The sequence below is a fragment of the Drosophila gunungcola genome (assembly GCF_025200985.1).
Source record: "Drosophila gunungcola strain Sukarami chromosome X unlocalized genomic scaffold, Dgunungcola_SK_2 000021F, whole genome shotgun sequence".
In the NCBI taxonomy this organism is placed as follows: Eukaryota; Metazoa; Arthropoda; class Insecta; order Diptera; family Drosophilidae; genus Drosophila; species Drosophila gunungcola.
Window position 1 is genome coordinate 50,506 of NW_026453184.1, and position 20,716 is coordinate 71,221.

General features: G+C 36.6%; 1 protein-coding gene across 7 annotated transcripts in view; it reads right to left on the reverse strand.

Moving 5' to 3' along the window:
* The window catches only part of LOC128260355 (1-phosphatidylinositol 4,5-bisphosphate phosphodiesterase), a 50,273-nt gene that overhangs the window by 1,810 nt on the left and 27,747 nt on the right, over positions 1-20,716 (reverse strand). For 3 of the 7 annotated variants that reach the window (XM_052993293.1, XM_052993296.1, XM_052993291.1), the window contains exons 3-14: positions 15,810-16,379; positions 15,304-15,363; positions 10,704-10,850; positions 9,573-9,652; positions 6,045-6,281; positions 5,814-5,980; positions 4,914-5,218; positions 3,911-4,075; positions 3,476-3,842; positions 2,024-3,287; positions 1,610-1,766; positions 1,440-1,529 (exon numbers count right to left, since the gene is read on the reverse strand). In XM_052993293.1, the coding sequence (XP_052849253.1) occupies positions 1,440-1,529; positions 1,610-1,766; positions 2,024-3,287; positions 3,476-3,842; positions 3,911-4,075; positions 4,914-5,218; positions 5,814-5,980; positions 6,045-6,281; positions 9,573-9,652; positions 10,704-10,850; positions 15,304-15,363; positions 15,810-15,989 (3,219 nt within the window). In that variant the 5' untranslated portion in view covers positions 15,990-16,379. Of the gene's footprint in view, positions 1-1,015; positions 1,530-1,609; positions 1,767-2,023; positions 3,288-3,475; positions 3,843-3,910; positions 4,076-4,913; positions 5,219-5,813; positions 5,981-6,044; positions 6,282-9,572; positions 9,653-9,975; positions 10,056-10,703; positions 10,851-15,303; positions 15,364-15,809; positions 16,380-17,480; positions 17,654-20,716 lie in introns of those variants that run through there. The other 4 variants (XM_052993294.1, XM_052993295.1, XR_008268132.1 and 1 more) reach the window with 4 other exon arrangements.

Genomic DNA, 20,716 nt, shown 5'->3' on the forward strand with positions numbered 1-20,716 from the left:
GGCGTGGCAGGTTGGGTTCTAGACAGAGACAGTTATAGAGAGTGAAAGAGAGAGAGACAGAGAGCGAGATATATATATGATATGTTATAATTTATATATATATATATATATATAACATAATATATATATATATATATATAAAATAATATATATATATATAAAATAATACATATATTTTATTTCTACAAAGTAGTTCGATAGTAGAGCTGCGAGCTTAGGATCTAAGGAGTTATAGGATTCGAGCCAAGAACTTATTTACACAACACATATACAAATTGGAAAGGGGACAGTCAGAGACAAAGGTTAGGGAAACAGTGAGTTGAACACACAGTACACAAAATATAATTTAAAAAGCACAGAAAAGCATATACAAAGAAACATATAAAGCCAACCAAGAAATAATATGAATGCCAATGTGAAAGATATTCCAAGTGAAATGCATTTGGCCATAAAACAAACTCAACAAAAGCTCCTATACAATACAGGAAACAGGTTTTACAACAAAAAACAATACAATAAATATTTAAAACATATTCCTAATAACCTTACATTGTTTTCACATTAGTTACTCTTTCATTTTTATTAAACCTTAAGAAAGAGCATTCAAAAACTTAAAATTCTGTTTTTGTTTCTTTTTATGGCGATACTCCTCGTAATCAGTACAAGAGATGATTCTTGAATCACTCTTAACATGACAATAGCAATATGTTATTTGTATTATTTTGTTTGGTAATTCTTTTAATAGGAACTATTTTAACGTTAAGGTTTCTTTATATTAAAAAAAAACCTCTTAACCAAACAATATAATTATATGAAGACTGCTTTTCAATCAGACATTCCACGTTGATGTGCATACCAAAAAATGCAAGCAAAATGAAGGAGCTAACCTATCCTCTATAAGATCGCAAAAACAGTGCTTGATTACAAGAAAAAAAGTTGAGCACACGATGAATTAATAAAATTAACATGTACCAATAAATATATAATACATATATAGGAAAAAGTAGATAATTACATCTTAGCAGTTAGTGTGAAAGATTAGCAGCTACTGACTGATCGATTACTTTTCAGGTTAGTACGGATGGGTTCGTTTAGGTTGGGTTTTTTGTTCGTGATCGGTTATTGTTTATCGATTATCGGAAGATGCATCCCCAGTCGATACTCTCTATCTCTCTTACTCTCTCTCTCTTTCTCTAGCGATAAGAATGGGATACAGCAACAACGATCGTATCTGGGATGCATATCTTCACTGTGGTTTCAGTATTGGTTATATTTTTTCTTGTTTGCTTTTGTTTCATTTCACGTTTCAGTTATCGGTTATATCGTTTGTCGTTTATCGTTTACGGTTTATCGCTCTCTAGCTATACAGGTGTGGTTGTCTAAAGTACAGTCTCAATACTGGTTATAGTGTCGGTCTGCGGCCGAGTTTCGTTCAGTACCTTTTGCACGTCGGTACTGAATTCCTCGACCTGCTTGGAGTGCGCCAGCTTCAGTTTTTCCATGGCACGACCCTGCTTAACGCCGATTTGCTGTGAAAGAGCGGATGTATATTTTGTTTAGATTCGGTTGGTTATTTTGGATAGGATAGGATGGGATAAGCGACTCGAACCTTCTTCTCCTCCATAAAGCGCTTCACATTGTTCTGGCGCTTTTCACGCAGCCTACGATCCTTTTCGTTCTTGGTCTTCAGCGTCTTGTCGTTCTGCACCTCCTTGGCGGTATCCGCCGACATCTTTGCCTGCTTGGCATTCAGATCCTTGATGTCCCTGTAAGAAAAAAAAACAAACAATAAAGATGAGATGCAAATCAACATAAGGGATTAAAAAAAAAATAAATTATTAAAGACTAGATAAATTAGTCTATTTTGTTCGAATCGACTAGAAATTTAACAGATAGTTGTACTTTGAAAATAAGCAAAGGGAAAAATTTGTAAAATTAAAAAAAAAGAACAAAACCAAAGTCTACAAGCTTTTGGGTGGTGATTTCGTAAAGTCTTTGGGAAAATATTAAGTAGCAAACGCACCTGGCATGCCGATCCTCCAGCTGCTTGATCTGCGCCGCCTGAACGGTGAGCATCAGCGCCTTCATGGCGTCCTGCGAGTCCTGGACATGCTGGCGCAGCATGTCCCACTCCTCCTTGCGATGGCGGGCGATCATGTCGGTCCACTGCTTGGTCTGGTCGTTGATCGAGTTCTTGATGTTGGCATCGTTGCGAATGTCGTCTTTGCTCTTGCCCTTGATCAGTTTGTCGATGGCCGCGTTCTGGGTCTTCTGCACGGAGGTGCGCTCCTTGGCGTGCTTCTTGCGCAGCGTGTCCAGCTCTTTGATCTGCTTCTTGCCCACCTTCTGGAAGCCCTTCTCCTGCCGCAGCGATTCGAGGGTGACGGGCTCAAACACCAACGGTGGCTCCTTCTTCTCCTCCTCCTTGGCCTTGCCGGCATCTCGGGCGGCACCGCCGCTCTGCTCCTCGATGCCCAGCGCCTTCATTTGCTCGTTCTGCTGCTTGGCCGCCCCGGCGAATCCACGCGGATCCGACAGCATGGCCATGAAATCCTCAAAACCGTCAGGTACATAGATCTTTAGCTCGATATTCACAAACAACATGGGCAGAGACATGGGGAAGTTGGCCTCTGTGCGCAGTGAGACATGGCGATAGCCAGCCTGCAGGCCGTCCAGCGGCAGGATACGCTGTCCCAGGATCTTTCCGCTCTCCTCATAAACGCCAAAACGCAGCACAGCCAAATCGGGCAACACCACTTTGCGGAACACGAAGGCGTCCTCGTTGTACACCGGATTCAGACCATTGTTGGCCACCAAACGGGTGCGAAACTCCTTCTTCACCGTATCGGAGGGCAGTCCGAACATGTCCACCTCCACATAGGTGCCCACTTTCTTATCGGACAAGAACTGACCGGCTATCACCTTGACGGAACACTGGGCCGCAATCACACCATCCACTGGCGCATCGGCAAACGGATCGAAATCCTTGTCCGCTCGTCGCATAAAATCGGGCTTCAATAGATAGCCACAGCCGCCGTTGTACTCGAACTTGCCCTGATTCAGTTGCATCGGCAGATCGGAGCTCTGGAAATTCAGCGAGACCATCTGACAGCCGGCATTCCAAAACACCTGCGGCATATAGTTCGAGGAGTCCGCCCGCGTGCCCTTCGGATAAATTCGCGACATCTGGCGCTTGTTGTAATTGACAAAGTCGATGGAGCTCTGCTTCAGGTAGTTCATGCCCGCCGATTCCGCGAACGAGGACATGTTGTGGGCAATGTTCTTTTCTGTATGGGTGTACACAATAAAATGCATTATTAATAAGTGTACATATATAATCAATTAAGAAATGTAGTATATATTCCTACATTTCACACAGTTGTCTCACATTTTCTATTTATTTTTTTGTACTTTTACTTTTAAATTGTACTTTTAAAATCAAAATGTGAATTTAGATTAAAGGCTTTTGCCTTACCGATTGCCTTGTCGAAGCCCTGGAACTTGATGGGCTGGGCGTAATTGACCATGGATGAGAGCCAAGGGTGCACGTTGGTGGTGGAGCCGCTGTAGTTGGCGGCGGCTGCCTCGGCCTCCGCTCCCCCGCCCCCCTCGGCGGCCCCCTCTGCGGCGGCGGCTGCTTCCGGGGCGGGAGCTGGAGCGGCGGCGGCCTCCGGCGGCTTGCCCGCACTGGCGTCCTCCTCGGGATCGTCGTCCGTCTTCAGCTCGCCCTTGAGCCACAGCTCCAGCTCGACCTTCTCCACCTCGGGCTTCATTCGCTTGTTCTTGATGAGGATCTTGCGCTTCAGCTTGCAGGGCGGCGGTAGCGGTAGTCCCGGATCCAGCTAAGAAAGTGGGTGTGTTCAGGAATAAAGATACACTACAAATCGATGAAGCTATCCCCACTACTCACCGGGTGATCCGAGAGCGGCTCCTTCAGCAGCAGGTCGCCGAAGAAGTCATCACAGTATTTGGCCAACTTGTATTGCTGGGCACGATTGCAGTGGTTCTCGAAGGATAGGATGACCGGGTACTCCGAGGATACAAAGGCGCAGTCCGCAATCGCCTGGATGCAGTCCTGCGAAATCAATAAATGAATGCATTAATTTTATTTGGCTGGAGTTTTATTTTTTGATTGGTAATCACTCTATTGAATTTACAAAGTTAACACAAGTTGGATAAATCAAGTTAATTGTAAAGTTCAATAAATATTCCCTTTCATTACACACTGCCCTAAACACTAATGTTATGAAAAGGATATTTCTGCTCAATTAAATCACAATTAACCTACACATATAAATTGGTAAACGAAATTTGATTGATAATCAAATTTCCGAAACCAGTTCACATCTAGCTACAATCTAAATTAGTGCAGTCGAAAACCATGTTATTATCAAAATCTAAATTAAATTAGTTCAGTCAAAAACTTTAGATTCATCTATTTAAATTAGCTTTACTTATTTTTCAAACATTTTATTTAACATAAACAAAATTATTTTCAACTTTTCATGACTTATTTTGACAATTAAGACTTTTAAATTTACAAACAAAAAGTTGAGCGTTTCAATTAACAGTTTTTTTTTCATCAATTATGAACTTTTATGCATCACATATATTTTGCTTTTGGCATGTTTGACCTGCTTTTGGTTTAGAAAATAAAATGTCACCTAAATTAGAAAATGTTTATTAAATGTTGAATGTAACTACAAGCTCTGTAGTATTGTCAATTGGTGCCAATTTACTAAATCAGCTAAATAAGAAACTTATTTGTATTATTTTAAATGTGCTAGATATTACTGCGTATTTTAAATGTGATAAATATTACAGCAGGTATGCTGTATTACTTATATTGAGAATAAGTTAACCTTGAACCTTCAATAAGTCAACCTTCTTAAAGGACTTCCCAAAGCACGTACCTTGAAGAGAATTTCCGTGCAGTAGGCGTGGCCGTGGGTGACGATCGGCTCCTCATCCTCCCCCTTTCCATTCCAACAGTCCAACTCCACACAGCGGCATCCTGCCAAAAGAGTCTGACGGTACATCTCCACGGAACTCTTTCCGCCGATTTGGCGACCCGACAGATAGGTATTATGAGAGCTGTTTATATAGTAATGGGCCAGTGGCTGATCCATCTCCATGTAGAAATCAAGTCGATCCAAAAACACCGGAGCATTCTCGTCAGACATCAGATAGCGCTTAAATCCATCCAGCGATAGTTGAACTAAGTGTAGGAGGAAGAGAAAAGAACAAAACAAAACAAATATACTATTTTAAATTCTCCGAACACATTGGTACATTGAATCCCTCAAAATGTTTTAGCATGTGTGCTTTTTATAAACATTTTTAATTACGAAAAAAGTTGTAGTCGTTTTAGTAGCTTCATATCAATTAACACAACTTTTCCAATTAGTTTATGAACAAATAGAGAGTTCATAAACTATTAATAAAAAGTCAGACTTTCTGAATAAGTTTTACTCTGCCTTTACTAGTTATAAAAGTAATACATTTTTTCTAGTTTATTATAAGTAATCAAAAAAATATTATATTTATATAACATATAAATGGAGCAAAGCCTCTTAGGCCTCCAAATACATTTTAATACTAGATATTTCAATATAACAAGAGCGTGAGCCTTCAAACTTAAGCCTGTTTATAATGCAATCAAATTTCCATAGAATAACTATGTAAACTGCTTTCATATATGTTTCACACAACTTTCAAGTATCTTAAACGTGATAAGAATCTAACCTAACAAATCAATGGAAAAATGTTTCTATACGTTATACATATTTTGTATTATTTTATTATCTTCTCACCATTCTTCTTTTTTTCCTCCTCCAGTTCGTAATCGTTGATGATCTCCGTGCAGCGTTTTTCCTCGTAGAGAGGATACAGGATCTCGTTCATTCGGGGATCACGCTGTTTGTCGTTCATGAACTGAATAAACTGTTCCAGACTGATGAAATCCTGCTTGCCCTTGGTACTGCAATCAGATATACCATTAAAATACCATTAAATGTAGTTATATATGGGTAAATTTCACTTACATGGAGGTGAACAGCTCCTCGATATCGTTACGGGGACAGACCTTGTGGTACAAGGCGTAAAACTTGTCGAAGGTGAACTGCTCCTTGGTCATCGTGGCGTTCTTGTCATCCGGCAAACCAGCATCCTTGATGCACGTGTACACCAGCTTCTCCGTTTTGCCGGAGGCGAAGGTCTTTGCCAGAGTTTTCACTGGAATTTTTCCGCTCTTTTCCACGCAGTAACTCAATCGCATCCAACTATTTTTTTTGGGTTAAGAGAGAAAGGCGGAGAGTAATTAATTGCACATTTTTCTTGGAACGAAACAAAGAATTTTTTGGGGGTGTTCGGTAAATGCAATTTAATAGACAAAAGCAAAACCAAGTTTTCGTAGAATTATAAACATTCAACAAGCCGAAAATTACTTATACATACCTGGAAGTGGTACGGAATATTTTAATCTTAGTTTAACTACAGTTTATGAATTAAAGTGTTAACTTGTAAAAACACAGAGGTTCATATAATGAGTATTTATTTAAATAATATTAAAAGAATATTAATATATTGAAAGAACGCTAAACAAAAGATGTATTGACTTCATTAATTTATGAAAGTTACAAATATGAAGGAAATATTGTTATTCATAATGTCTTATTATGCATAAAATACAACAAAATATTTATTGTGAAGATTGTGGTAAAAGGTAAACAAAAAATTAAAGCTAAGAATATTGAAATTTCTCTTTCTTATAATTAATTAAAATTCTATTGAAATTGTAATTTAAATTGAAATTTGTATTCCCCATAAGCAAAACAACATGTCTATGAAAGACCCTACATATTTTACAAATTGAACCCCAATCCACTCTCCTTTAACGACTGTTTAGTGAACAGTAAGCTGACCGGTAATCGAATCAAATATTGATTAGCAATCAAGTCCAGGCGATCCATTACGCAGATGATTAACGACCTGACCTGTTCCGAAAACGGAACTCATAACTAATTGAATCGAGAACCGCTCGCACTTGTGTGTCCAATTTGCATGCATCCATCCGTGGGAAATATTGCATCCTTTGGTTTTGTTTTCGATTTTGGTTTAGGTTTAGATTTCGGTTCAAGTAAATTGCCGGTCCGCCGCCGAATTACGCTTAAATAATGCAATCACAAACTAATTGCAAACTAGGACAACTAATTTACAACACAAACATGCAACTGCTACCCAGCCACGCCCACCCACCCACGTTCCAACACCGATTTTCCCGCCTTCCGTTTGACCAAAGGTGTTGGCCTCGTCGGTGGCTAACACGGTTGCTCGTTGAATGCACTTTGCAATTTTTTACTACCCAACCATAGCACCACTCAAAACTGCGGCACTGAATGAAAATATTACTGGGAATTGGGTTTTAAGATTGTTAAATAGTTGTCTGAATAATAAATTAGAAAAAAAAAACATAAGTAACGAGTTCATAAGCATTATAACTGACCTGAATATTTTTACCAACAATTACAAATTCAGAAATATAAACAAATAAACAGTAATATGCAAGTTCTTTTCTCAATAATGGCAACCAAAACAAGCGATTGTAGACTTCGGATGGCTAAAGTTTAACTTGTTTTTAATATCTTCTTCAAAATAAAAGGGTTTAATTTTTCAATAAAATCGTATCCTTAAAAGATTGTTTAAAAACTCGTAAATTTAGTATCGTTAGATTTCAGTGTATCTTTGCAGGTGTGTGATCCCGGATGCATAGCACTCGACTGGGCAGAGAGTTCACCGCAAGGCAACGCGTATCCAATGAACCGGACTTTAGTGGTCGTCTTTCAACTGCCTCCTGGAAATCGACCATTCGACCATCAACCATTGACCATTGGCCATTGAATGCATTCGTTTCACCTGCCTTTCAGGCGAGAGTCAAACTAAACGTTGGGCTGTTCAACCAATTTCGGATGACGAGGCTGCAATTTTCATTAAAGCACTCAATTTAATTTGGAATACACTTTGAAGATGGAAAAGGAACCGGAAACTAAAACGAATTCAGCTTTTAAGTGGTGGAAATGATTTAACTTTAATAGTGGGATAAACTTTAACTTGGCAATAATAACTATTTTTAAAATATGACTATTTTTTACTTAATCCATTCAAATTGTTTCACTGATTTAAAAAGTCTTTATTAAATCCTGTTCAAATAATTCAAAGCAAACAATGCATTGGTTCTTATACAAATATTGGCAGAAACCTTAACAAAAATATATGCATTAAAATCTGAAGGGAAAAATAGAAGAACAAGTCTACTTAAAACGTCAGTTTCATTTGTTTTAGTAACAAATTTTTTGTTAATTTTTGTTATTTCTTAAATTTAATATGGAGAGATTTTGTATCAAATTATAATAATCAGAATGAGCATTTATTTATTCCCAATGTTTTGATATGAATTTCTTTTTAAATAAAGATTACTTTTATTTTCGTTATTTATGTTATGACATTTCCTTATTTTTCAAAATGATCTTTGCCAAAAGTATGAAAAGCCCTTTGACCAGACACACAACACACACTACATCGCCGCACCCACTCATGAAATTCTCACGATGGCTTCGGTGGGAAAAAGAACAGCAGACCTGCAGAACGACCTTCCCCCTTTTTCTCTTATTATTTCTTTGCCCATTTTGTGTGGGACAGGAAATGCAAATAAAATGAATTTATTTTGTGCTAAAATTGAAAGGAAGCCATGAACGGACGTCATGGAACAGGAAAATCAACAACTATGGGAAACTAGAGTCCCTTGGCCACGGATCGAATTGCAGCTAGATTCCGAGGGATCCGACGGAGTTGGAATTCTCGGAATTGCGTAATCAGCAATCAGGAAATTAATAACGACAGAGCGCGAGTAATTGACCCGAAAAGTCTAGAAGTCGATGAAATTTTGGGGAAATAAGTTTAACGGATGGAATTTCAGTTTTTGTGGAATAATAGGAACGGGGATTCCAATTAGTCACTTTTTGCCTTTTTTCTCTAGCGACTAAGGCTTTAAAGTGCTAAAAAATTAGGTGTTTAAATATACGTTATAAAATAATGCTTTCAACTATTTACAAAGGACACAAATTTACTTACCGATTCAGGGAATATTCGCTCTATTTAATTTAAACCTCCAAACAAGCATTTCTACTTATGACTGTGTGACACCAGCTTTGAATTTTTTAAGCTTGATTTTGAATACTATCTTGCATTTATATTAGCTCTTCACTAAGTTAAATTTAAGGAGCCTAAATTGGTTGGCTAATTATTGTAAAAAATATCAATAAATAAATTATAGATATATTTTTTTTCTTAGCGTAAAATAGAGATTATTAAATTGTTTAGTCTTATACAAGGTATTTTAAAACATTTTAAAGGTACGCGACCATATTTTTTTCATTTTCTTCTTTCTCGTTCGAATAGCTTTTCTTACTTTTAAAATGCTGCTTAAAGCATCACTTTAGAAAATGATTCATTTTATCGCTTAGTGTCATTCAAGCACAATGTTTTATTTCTTTGTTTAGTGTGACCTTACTTACTGCTTCATCAGGTTGACGCGCGGACACACATTCGTGGCGCGATTGTTATGCGTGATGAGACGCAAGTTCTTCTGCCAGCTCTGTGCGAGTGAGACAGTTGTGTATATATATATAAAGAGAAACCAGACAATCGTAAAGGATAACGACAACAACAATAACGAGAAGAAGAAAAGAACAGCATGCAGAACAGAGAGAACGGAACAATCGATGCAATTATGTACACAGTGTAATCGAGTGAGGTGCAGCAAGTGGAATTAATGTGGCAAGGCGAAAGGACATGGGACTTGGGACATGGGACACAGTGGATAGAGGATAGTGGACCCAGGACTAAGGACAAAGAAAGGAAAACGTAGGGTAAGGGGTGAGGTAAGTGGTGAGGTAAGTAGTGAACACGCCCACTTACTGTTTCCGCAGACACATCATGGGGCAGATATTGTTCGCTTTGACATTATGGGTTATTTTTCGTATGCCATCTAGCCAGATCTAAAAGAAGAGAGAGTCGATAGAAGGATTGTGTGTTTCGGTGAGTGATTTCAGTATCAGTGTATTACTGCATTTGGGTGGACCTCTTAAGGCTATTAGCTAATTTTTTTTAAATTATAGTTCGATTAATCAAAAAAATATGTAATCAACATAATTACAAATTTATAACCAACTTATCAATGACAACCTTGCGTATGTGTTATATTTCCATAAACATTGAACCACAATGAAAACTAACTTTTATAATTATTGGTAGAAACTTTTTTATACTTTAATTTGGATATGTGTTTTATGACTTCCTTCTTTTGACAAAAAAAAAACCTCAAAATGTAAATCATGCAGATCGAGCTACACTGCGAATGAGTGATATAGTAATAAACCTATTTACAACGAATGCTTTTAAAGGCACAAAAAACTATCAATAAATAAAGTTTCTAGATTGAATCATCAATTAATACCAACAAATGGTTGGATATATGCCCTCGAGGTCCACTCTACAGTTATTAATATTGTATGCCAGAAAAATGAAATGCAGGACTCAGTTGCGAAAGGGATGTGTAAATTACAGATGTGAGCAGGAATTTTTGGTCCTAATTGATCGCTGCCATTGTCACTTTGGATCACTTTTACTCCATAACTGTAACTCACCTTAGCGGTTGCCGCATCTGGACAAATAACATGGTGATATGTTATATTGATATAGTCCGTATTCGAGCAGATCGTCAGGGATCGCTTATCCAGTTCCGGTATATTGGTTCCATTCTTCTTCGTCACCTTATCAAGTATCTTCGGATCCTGCAGGTTATACAAAAAAATATATATAGAAATAATGTTTATTAGCTTAGCCTTAGCCTTAAAAGAATCCAACTAGCTATATCCGTACACATTGCGCATACGCCCCGTTGTCAGCCATTTGACTGCAATTTGGCGCATTCAGTAGTATCTGAATCAGCATCGCAGAACATTAATCTCCAGTCGCATCATTAATCAAGGCTTGCGCAGAACATTTATCAACATTTGTGCAGCATTCGCGGAGCCAAACAAATATATTTTCATTCTATTTTCCGTTTTTGCCGTCAGCAACAATTAAATGCTGTGTACTTTTCCCACCAACCTTACCCTCATTCAATTTTGGTCAGCATTTCAATTTAATTGCTGCCGCGTCCAATAAAATGCAATTACGCAACTTTCTGAGCTCGAAAAAGTATGCTACGGTTAATTTCATTCGCCCAAAAACAAATTGAATACAGAAATGGTGGTGTAAACTTGGCAAAATGAAACATAGGCCAGAAGTAAAAAAAAGAACAGGAAATCTTTTGGTAGTAGAAATTTAGTTGGCCAGATTTGTTTGTTTTTTTTTTTTAATCTAAATACTACACATTAAAATAAAGCTTCAAACCCGTACTGTATCTATACCTAGTGTAGTTAAGAAACTTTAAATTATCTTGCTGTTTGCAATCCATTATTGTATATAAGAATAAATTCCTCATATTCTGATCTTCCTAATTTTCCTTCAGTGTCATAACGTGCAGTTATACAAAAGAATCCTGCTGCTTACCGCCCTAAATGCTGTTTCAAAGTCATCCACTTAAACAGTGAATTTCTTAAAGGAAATTGAATTATGCAGAGACCCCATTGAAGGTTTTTTTTTCTCACCTTCAAAATACACACACACACACACACACACACACACAGGCACACAATAGCTCAATCAGTTCAAGTGCAATTTGTGAGGAAAGTCGGGGAAGAAAAAGAAAGAAAGCAGCAGACTTTCGAGTGCTAAATAAGTCAGCCTTCCCCGATTTTATCCCCCTGTCGCTGCTTTGAACCAAATAAAGTGAAAGCAAATGTTATAAAAGTTTCGTTCCCTTATTCTTTCTTTCATTCTATATATATTTCTTCGTTTTTTTTTTTTGCCACTCGCTTTGTTACGTTTGCAGAGCTTCGTGCATTATTGAAAAGCGCCAGCAAACTAAAAGCCAGGAAAAGTCAGGGGCAATAACGAGAAAAAAACTGCAACCAAGCTCAAATTTTTCGTTTTCAATATTTCTTTTCGGTTGTGTGTTACCCACTTCCCTCTTTTCTGCTCAGACTTTTTTCTGCGGTTTTTCTCTGCCAAAACGAAGCAACTTTTAATGGTTCATTGTGCAAGGCTTTTCGGTGTATTTTGCCTCTTTCAGACTCAATAAACCCGTCTCTTTTACGCCTGAAACTCAAACACATTCTCCTCTTTCTCTTTCTGGTCCTGAGTCATTTCTCTCTTTCATTTATTTGACTGTGTGTGTCGCTCATTGATGACCGAACATTTCAAGTGATGGCAGAGCACTAAACGCACACAAACACACGCTTGCACACGAACTTTACACACAAAATAAAATGTTATAAAAACCATTTTTCAATTAATATGTTTCCTTTAATAAAATAATAATATAACATTTAATATTCTTGATTTAAATAAACCATATGTTCATACATTTAATTAGGCTGGTCACACTGTAAGTAAACTTGTATAAATAAATATCGAAATCAAAACAATAGTTTTAAATGTTTATTTCAATACGTGATCGAAAATAAAAAATGTATATATTATTGTTCTAATCTTGTTTAATAGTTTAAAAATACATTTTATTTGATACCTTTAGTCATCGTTTTCTCAGTGTACGAAAACTTGTGCTCTTCTAAAAACTTTTTGCATTTTGTGTCTGTTGCTTTCTCTCAGCTGGCGTTTTTTTTTTCGGCCATCTCATTTATGGTCAACTATTTTGGCACACACAATATGCGAATTTCTTGCAACTTCTGCTTTTTGGTGTTTATTTTGCATTTTAATTGAATTTCCCCGAGGGCAAATGTAGTGAAGAATCAAAGAAACACAAAAGATGTTAGGATGGGTTGTGAGCCAGAGATGATGGGTTCAACTGACACAAAACTGGCCAAAAGGTTTTCAGCTCAAGTTCTAGACAAATAAACGGCCGTCACTGTCAGAAAGCTAAACAAAAATTTTGCATTGAGGAACAGAAGTGCAAAGTTTAAAGGTAAGTGTTATATAAAACCTTTTTTTAAATATATATTCGCTACATTTATATAATTTTAAGGACATCATTTGAATCTGCTTTTCATAACTTCCTGCCACTTAAGGACTTATTTCTTTTTTTTCCCCTTTGGGTCAATTTCTGTTCCAATTTGTTCAAATATTTCTCAGCTGCATTCTTTTTTAAGCTTTGCCGGAGGACTTAGGCCGCTTCCAGGGCAACCTGTTCACGATTGAATGGAGCATTACTGGGTTGGTACCTAGCAGTCCCTTTCCGCTTTCCCTTTCCCCGATGCCAATGCCCAATGTTCAGTTCCCTTCTCCCACTCTTCATTTTCCCTTTTTCTTTCACATTTTCCCTTAGATGCACCTGTAACCCACATGTAGCATAGTCAAAGGGTTTGCCCGGGGCTAAAAAGCAAATGAAGATGAGGCGGAATTAAGTGGGGTATTTCCTGTGCTGTCGTTAATAGTAGCTAGCTCAGGCTTTTAAAAAATCTTTGATTTAAAATAAAAATTGTTTATTCTAGTTCCCTTTTTATTTTGATGATTAAAATTATAAATGGTGATAGGGTATACAATTTATATAATAATATATTGTTAAAATAGTCTAAGGTAAATAATTTCTTTAAACTTTTTTTTAAATTGCTAAGTACTATCAAAAACAGCATTTTATAAAATGAATTATTAAAGTTGTTATACAAAAATGATGATGATCAAACTATAGATTGTTTTTCAAGTGGCTCTCAAACCAAATTATATTTCACCAAAAACAACCAAGTAACTATTTTAAATGGTATGACAAAATAGACAACTTAAATTGTCAAAATTTAAATGGTAAATATTAATGGAGTTTTAGAGCTGAAAATAGGCTAAAAGGCCCCAAAAAAAAAGGATTAGTGAACATCACTGTTCGAGTCCTCTGCCAATGCAGTATGGATGAAGGAATGGGTTTGGATATATTGGTATGGGCACATAGGCAACAAGCTTGCCAGTTGGATGCACTCATTCGAGCCTCCGCTCCGTTTCAGTTTCAGTTTCACTTTCAGTATCCGTCCCTTCGGCAAAGTGTGTCAATGGAGGGCAAGGGGACAACTGGACAGCAAATTTAAATTAGTTCGACTCTCTGGGCAGCACCTGCATCTGCCATAAATATATATGTATATATACACATATATATACAATATATATATAGGACTGCGACAACATATAGAATGGATTGGCCCAAATGGAGGTTCATTTCGGGCTGTTGCTGTTTGGTCATAAATTTCATTTAGGAGACGTCGACAGACAAACACAAATACATCACTCTATCAGTCCACTTCCCACATATATATCTATACATGTATATGTATCTATATACACATGTGTGTGCCATATGTCGTGATGGAGTAAATAAAGGGGGCGTGGCAGGTCGGTGACAATAAATCTAGCACATGGAACAAATGCGTTTCGAGTCGAAGACGGCGACTTTGATCCACAAATGGCGCTGGCTAAAAACAATTGAGAGCAAAAGTGACATATTGACACATTAACCGACGCATACAGACGTACACCCACAACCACACACACACATGCAGCCACAGGCGACAGTTTTATGGCTTTGTGATAGTTCATCCTGCCAGCAGAAAAAAAAAATAATAATATAACGGAAAGGAAAGAGCAACTGCACTCAGTCAAAACTCGGCATGAAAAGCGAGGAAAATACGTGGCGAGGGGAAAACGCGGAAAAGTAGGCAATGAAAAGTGCTAGACAGGTGTCACAGAAGAAAGCACACAAAAAAAAAAAAAAAGACAAGGAACTACATTATTTTCCCTAAGACAAATTGCTCAATGGTACTGATTGATTTACAATAATATAACTATAAAATTCTTAAATTGTATATATAACAAGCTAGCCATTTTTTTTATTGTTTATGTTGGTTAGGAAAAGGTTTTCTTTTTATCGAAGCTTTAGCTATTTAGTTTTCATTACAATAATCAAGTAATTTTAATTAATTCAATTTAGTTACTTAATACCCTCACTTATTATTCACAGTAAATCGACTAATTAATCAGCGCCAACAGTTCGCAAAAAATAGCAATTTATAGTTATTTAAATTTAAATCAGTCTCAACAAAAAAATACGCAATTATTTGCAACTAATTAATTTTTGGACGAGCTATTTTAAATCCTTTAGTTAAATCCCGAAAACATATTGAATTGGTATTAAATGCTTACCTTTGGCGTTCCCCCCGCACGGATGTCGCTCACTTGACACAGCTCAATGACATCGCCATCCTGTGGAGGAAATACATATTCAATCAGTTTGGAACTTTATTTATTCATATTTTTTATGCTCTTAATTTATAAATACGCATTCTTTAATATTTAGTAATGTCAAAACGTCTACCATAAACTAAATGCGCATAACTAGTTTGTTTTATTAATATTGTGCATCCAAAGACTTTGAAATTATTTTTAATTATTTTGTTTTTACTGAATTCTAGAAAATTCTTTGCGAAAGGTTAAGTAATCTGACGTTATCTAAATACGTCTAATTAAATTTTTTTATTTAAATGTATATTACTTCTTTAAAAGTATTAAAATTATTTTTTAAAGGTTTAGTAAGTTAAGTTGAACAATAATTTGCAAAGGAAATTGTTCCTTAAATGTTTTAAACGACGCTCTACGTTTGGAATACATAAAATACTATGTATATATATATATATATATATATAGCTTACCCGGCCCTCGCTCTTCCAGTACAAAAAGAAGCCGTACTCGTCGACCTTGAAGAGGGCATCGCGCTCAAAGTCGTTCTCCTTAGTTTCCTTCTCGTTCTCGAACCAGCGATCGAACACACAGCCCGTGGTTAATTCCGGCGGAACCGGGATGATCCAATCGAACTCGTACTTCTTAGTCATTATTGCTCTGGTGACGTTACCTTAGCCACTTCCGTTTCCGCTTCCGTTGCTGTTTCCGTTTCCGTTTCCGTTGCCGTTTCCGTTACCGCTAACACTTCCGTTTCCGTTGGCTTGCACATGCGATATATATTAGTATATCTTGATCCAGATCTAGATCTGTCCCACACGACTCTCTCGCACTTTCTCTCGTTAATTTCCAGACATATTAACCACACGTTCCAAACGGATATATACAATTGCATTTATTGTAGATCACATGGTCCGCTTAAGTTTCTGTTTCCGGCTAATTGAACTTGGCTCGGCTGCACTTGCTGCACTTCTGCCACGAATTCCAGGCCGTAGGTTCCCTTTTATCCAAAACCCTCGACTCGTAACGACTCGACGACTCAGCTGCAAAATGGCAAAAAAAAAAAAAGATACAACCATTAGACATGACAGGATTGGGTTTGTGTTTGGTTTTCAGTTCGGGTTCGGGTTCTCCTGCAATAATAATTGTGCGGCTTGCCACAAGCAAAATGAAGACATGGGCATGGTGTACTGAGCGAAAATCAGTCGATTGAATTCGGAAAAGAACAAGGAAAAAAAGAATGGGAGTGCTACAGAAATCACATGGGTTTTTAATATACTGCATATTCTTAAACAAATTTTTAAGTAACTTAATTTCCTGCGAATTGTTCAAAAATGTATGGAGAATTGTACATTGAATACTGAGAAAAATTGTTGAAGATATAACATTCGTTAAATAGTTAATAAACCAAAAAAAAAACAAATTTTTATAATTTTAGTTATTCAAAACTGTAAATGTTCTCTTTATATGCCCTGTTTAAACGCTTTCTTGACGAAAATTCTCCAATTAAGTACAATTTTTCCCAAAGTACTTGAAAAGGGAATCCGAAGTGTGAGTCGATTGGTCATGTTACAATAAGAAATTCAACAAAATGCATTTATTTTGTTCCCCAGTGTCCATCAAGGCTTAGTTTTTAGTATTCGAGTGTGCATCCTGTAATTTACAATTTCGATTTGTGGTCAAAGTGTCTTTAAGAGTATATGTTCTTTCATCAATTATACATGGAGTGCCTTTTTGAACATCCGAAACAAAAGACAGTAATTAAGCAGCCCTTGAAAATGAAATGATTTTCTGAAACTACGGAAGTAGTTTAAAATTTGACATGGTTTTAAAATAAAACACAAATGATCTTAAAGGCGTAAAAAAATAATTTAAAATGCAAATAGCATATGCATAATCAACACACGAATCTATTGTATATCCCCTGCCAATTTGCGAACAATTTTGGCAAAAAGTTTAACGAGTTTTTCTCTTCCGAATTGAATTAGCATTCGAATTGAAATAATTTCGCACAGAACCGAATCCGCTTTCCAATTTGCAATCTCAACGCACTTTATGAACTTGACACAATTTAAAGAAACAAAAAAAAAATTCAAAACAAAAATCCACTTTAAAGTTGAGCCTCTGACATGACGAAACATTACCCCAGATGGAGATTTATGCAAATATTTGAAACGGGACTCCTCGCAGGAGCTTTCACAGTGCTCACTTGTGATTTTTTTTCTCAGGGAACAGTCACAGTCCCGGGTCCGGCTGATAGCTGACAGACAACTGAACTAACACCGAATCGACACAGCCGGAAGCCAGGAAACATCTGAAAACTAAGACTAATGGAATTAACGAGTGACGACATTGCCAGGGCCATGGCCACAGGTTCTTTTCTCTGCGATTCGATTTGGGCGCACTTTGGGGACTTCTCGGCCAGCCACCACCCACCAATGAGCACACCAAACCTTATAAACCTTATGAAAACCACCCAACCACCATGGCCATGGCCTCGTGCACCTGACTTTGTTCCGATTCGGGGACAAAACTCAAGTGACTAGCATTCTCTACATTTTTTTTTTTTTTTGTCTACACGGAAAGATTTCCTTTTGTCTCGAATAAATATAAAATAAGTTTTAAATTCACCAACAGCACGTTTTAGTGCTTAACTATGATAATTAGTAGCTTTTGTTAGCTATCAGTCTGTTTGTTTAAGACACATTTAAAGCAAAATGTGAATACCTCATACCTGTATATCTGGACTACATAGTAAATAATTATAAGTGTGAACATTTCTTTTAAGCTAAATAATAGTTAAAATAAAATATAGCTATTGAGCTTTTGTTTTTGTAAACTTGATGACATATTATTGAAAATGAAAGTGTAGAAATAATAACATTCAATGGCTATCGGGGTTTGTCTGCCTTTAAAATTGAAGATGAAAATATTGTAAAATATAAGCATACTGATGACAACCAGGGTTGCCATTCCTCCAAAATCTACAAATATTAATGCAGAAAAGAAGACTTTAAAGTGGAATCGCATTAACAGAGGTGATGATGATAAAATCAAAGACTTATGCTTGTGGAGCGTGTAGAGTGTCAAGGAAAAAAGAAAATTCAAACCAATCTATTGAACTTAGAAAAAAAAGTATGTATAGTACGCATTTTTAAGCGATTCTGCTATATATAACTATATTTATTTATTTAGCTGACTGATTACTGGGGTCCCGTGATTTTTTCCGCTTTCCATTCTATTGATGGCGCTGTCGTGTTACACATGACTTCAAATTCAATGAGCTGCGAAATTTCGCTCATTGTTAAACTTGGAGAGCTCGTTAGCCAGACACACACACTCAAACACAAACAACCAAACAGCCAGGACTCTTAAAAAGCGTGAAAAAAAAAGAAATACTTTCACGCCAGCTCCACGAATGTTTAATGAATTTACGCTCTTTGCGCTTTTGAACTTTCGGGCTTGGCGAATCAGCGAACAAAGGAAGTGCCAAGGACGCAGGGGAAGGTCCACGAGGACAAACAAGGATGCGACATTCAATGCACTCCAGTTAAAATATAATGCGTCTAATGGGCGCCAGGATATAGGGCAACTCGGGAAGATATTTATTTTGGCCAGAAAGAACAGAAAATATGGAGAGTAGGAAAAATAAAAAAAAGTTTTATCGATTCACAATTTAAAAACTTTTATCCATAAACATTCATAGATATTACTTTCAGTGACTGCATATGACTTGTATCCCCGAAAATGAGTTTCACATACAATACTAAATTTCATTTTATTTATGCTAATGCTTATATGTTCTTTATTTGAATTTTCTTGTAATTTAATTTTTTTCTTACATAACATAAATAATAATTGAATTATTTATATATTTAAGTCTTGAATTATTTATAGATTTATTATCGACTTCATAGAATTACAATTGTTCATTTCACTCTTCAATAAAGGTCAATTTCAAGTAAGCTACTTTAATATAAAAAATCTTTTTGATCTCGTTATATGGTTTTTAATAATATGGCTTCAATAAATCGTAAATTAAATCATGCCCATTAAAGTGCTATACTACAACAGCAGCTTCACTTCCCTTCCTCAAACCACTTGAACACAACACTTTTCGCGAAATCGAAGCACTTGAATTCATCTTTCACTGGCGACCATTAAATGCAGATATACCAAAGGAAAAACTTGAGCACGGAAAGTGGAAAAAGGAAAGGAAAACACGCTGGGGGAACGAAAGAACAACACGAAGGGAAATCAAATCGTCCTTCAATATGGAAACCCCCTCTACACTGATTAAAAAAAAATGACTATTGGATCCAAACAAATTTTTTTTTTCATATTTAATATTTAAATATGTAAATTAATGTGGAACATAAACGATTTTAAATGTGTCCTATTTAATTTTAATGGTTTTTTTTAAATTAAATTTTCTGATAATAAAATCTATTCCGAAATAGTTAAATTATAAAATTAAAAAATATATATATTTTCATAACTAAAATAACTAAATGCGAGTGCATTCTACTACTTGGATTCGCAACATTTTTTCTGCCAGTGTAGTTTTCCATCGAACGTTGTGAAGGAGTGTATGACAACGGTCCTTACGCTTTTTACTTTTTGTGTGGCTCCAAGTGCCACGCCTCAACACCTGCGCCCCGAATCGAGCGGAAATTCGGCTAGCAGTTCGAAGGTTCCCGGGGTGAAAACAGGTTGCCGACTTTTCCGGGTTACAGAGTAAAAATAACTTGCATAAACTTTCCCTCAAAGGACACACACGTACGGCGAGAAGTGTGCTACAAATATGCTCATTACGTGCGCGCCAAGTGGCAGCCTTAGCCCCAAAGGACAGACGATCCCGCCCACCGCCCACCGTCCAACGCCCCATTTTCCCGCCCCCTCATCCTTTTCAGCGACAATTGCTCAATTTATTATTGCATACTTTGCGGCCATAAAACTTGGCTGGCATCCTTGCCATCCTTTCGCGGCTTCTGTTGCATGTACTTATGGCTATCTATGGGGAATATACGTATATAAAGATACATATATTGTGTATATGGGTGTATGCAACGCAGGGTTACAGGTACTATACATATATCTACAATTTGGAGGCTTTTCTGCATTTGAAAGCTCTCATGGACGCAAAATGTCATGTGTTTAAACTAGAAATTTATAAACTATTTTCTCGAAAAGTTGTTCTTTTATGAAATTAGATTAAAATCTAGTTATATAACTGTTTGATGATAATAAAACAAAAAATATAATACATAAATTTATTAATCGATTTCACTAAACAATAAGCTATACAATAAGCTTAATATTCAAAAAATTAAATAAACATATGGTCCTTTTGTTGTTCTCAAAGTTTTATTTTGTTGTT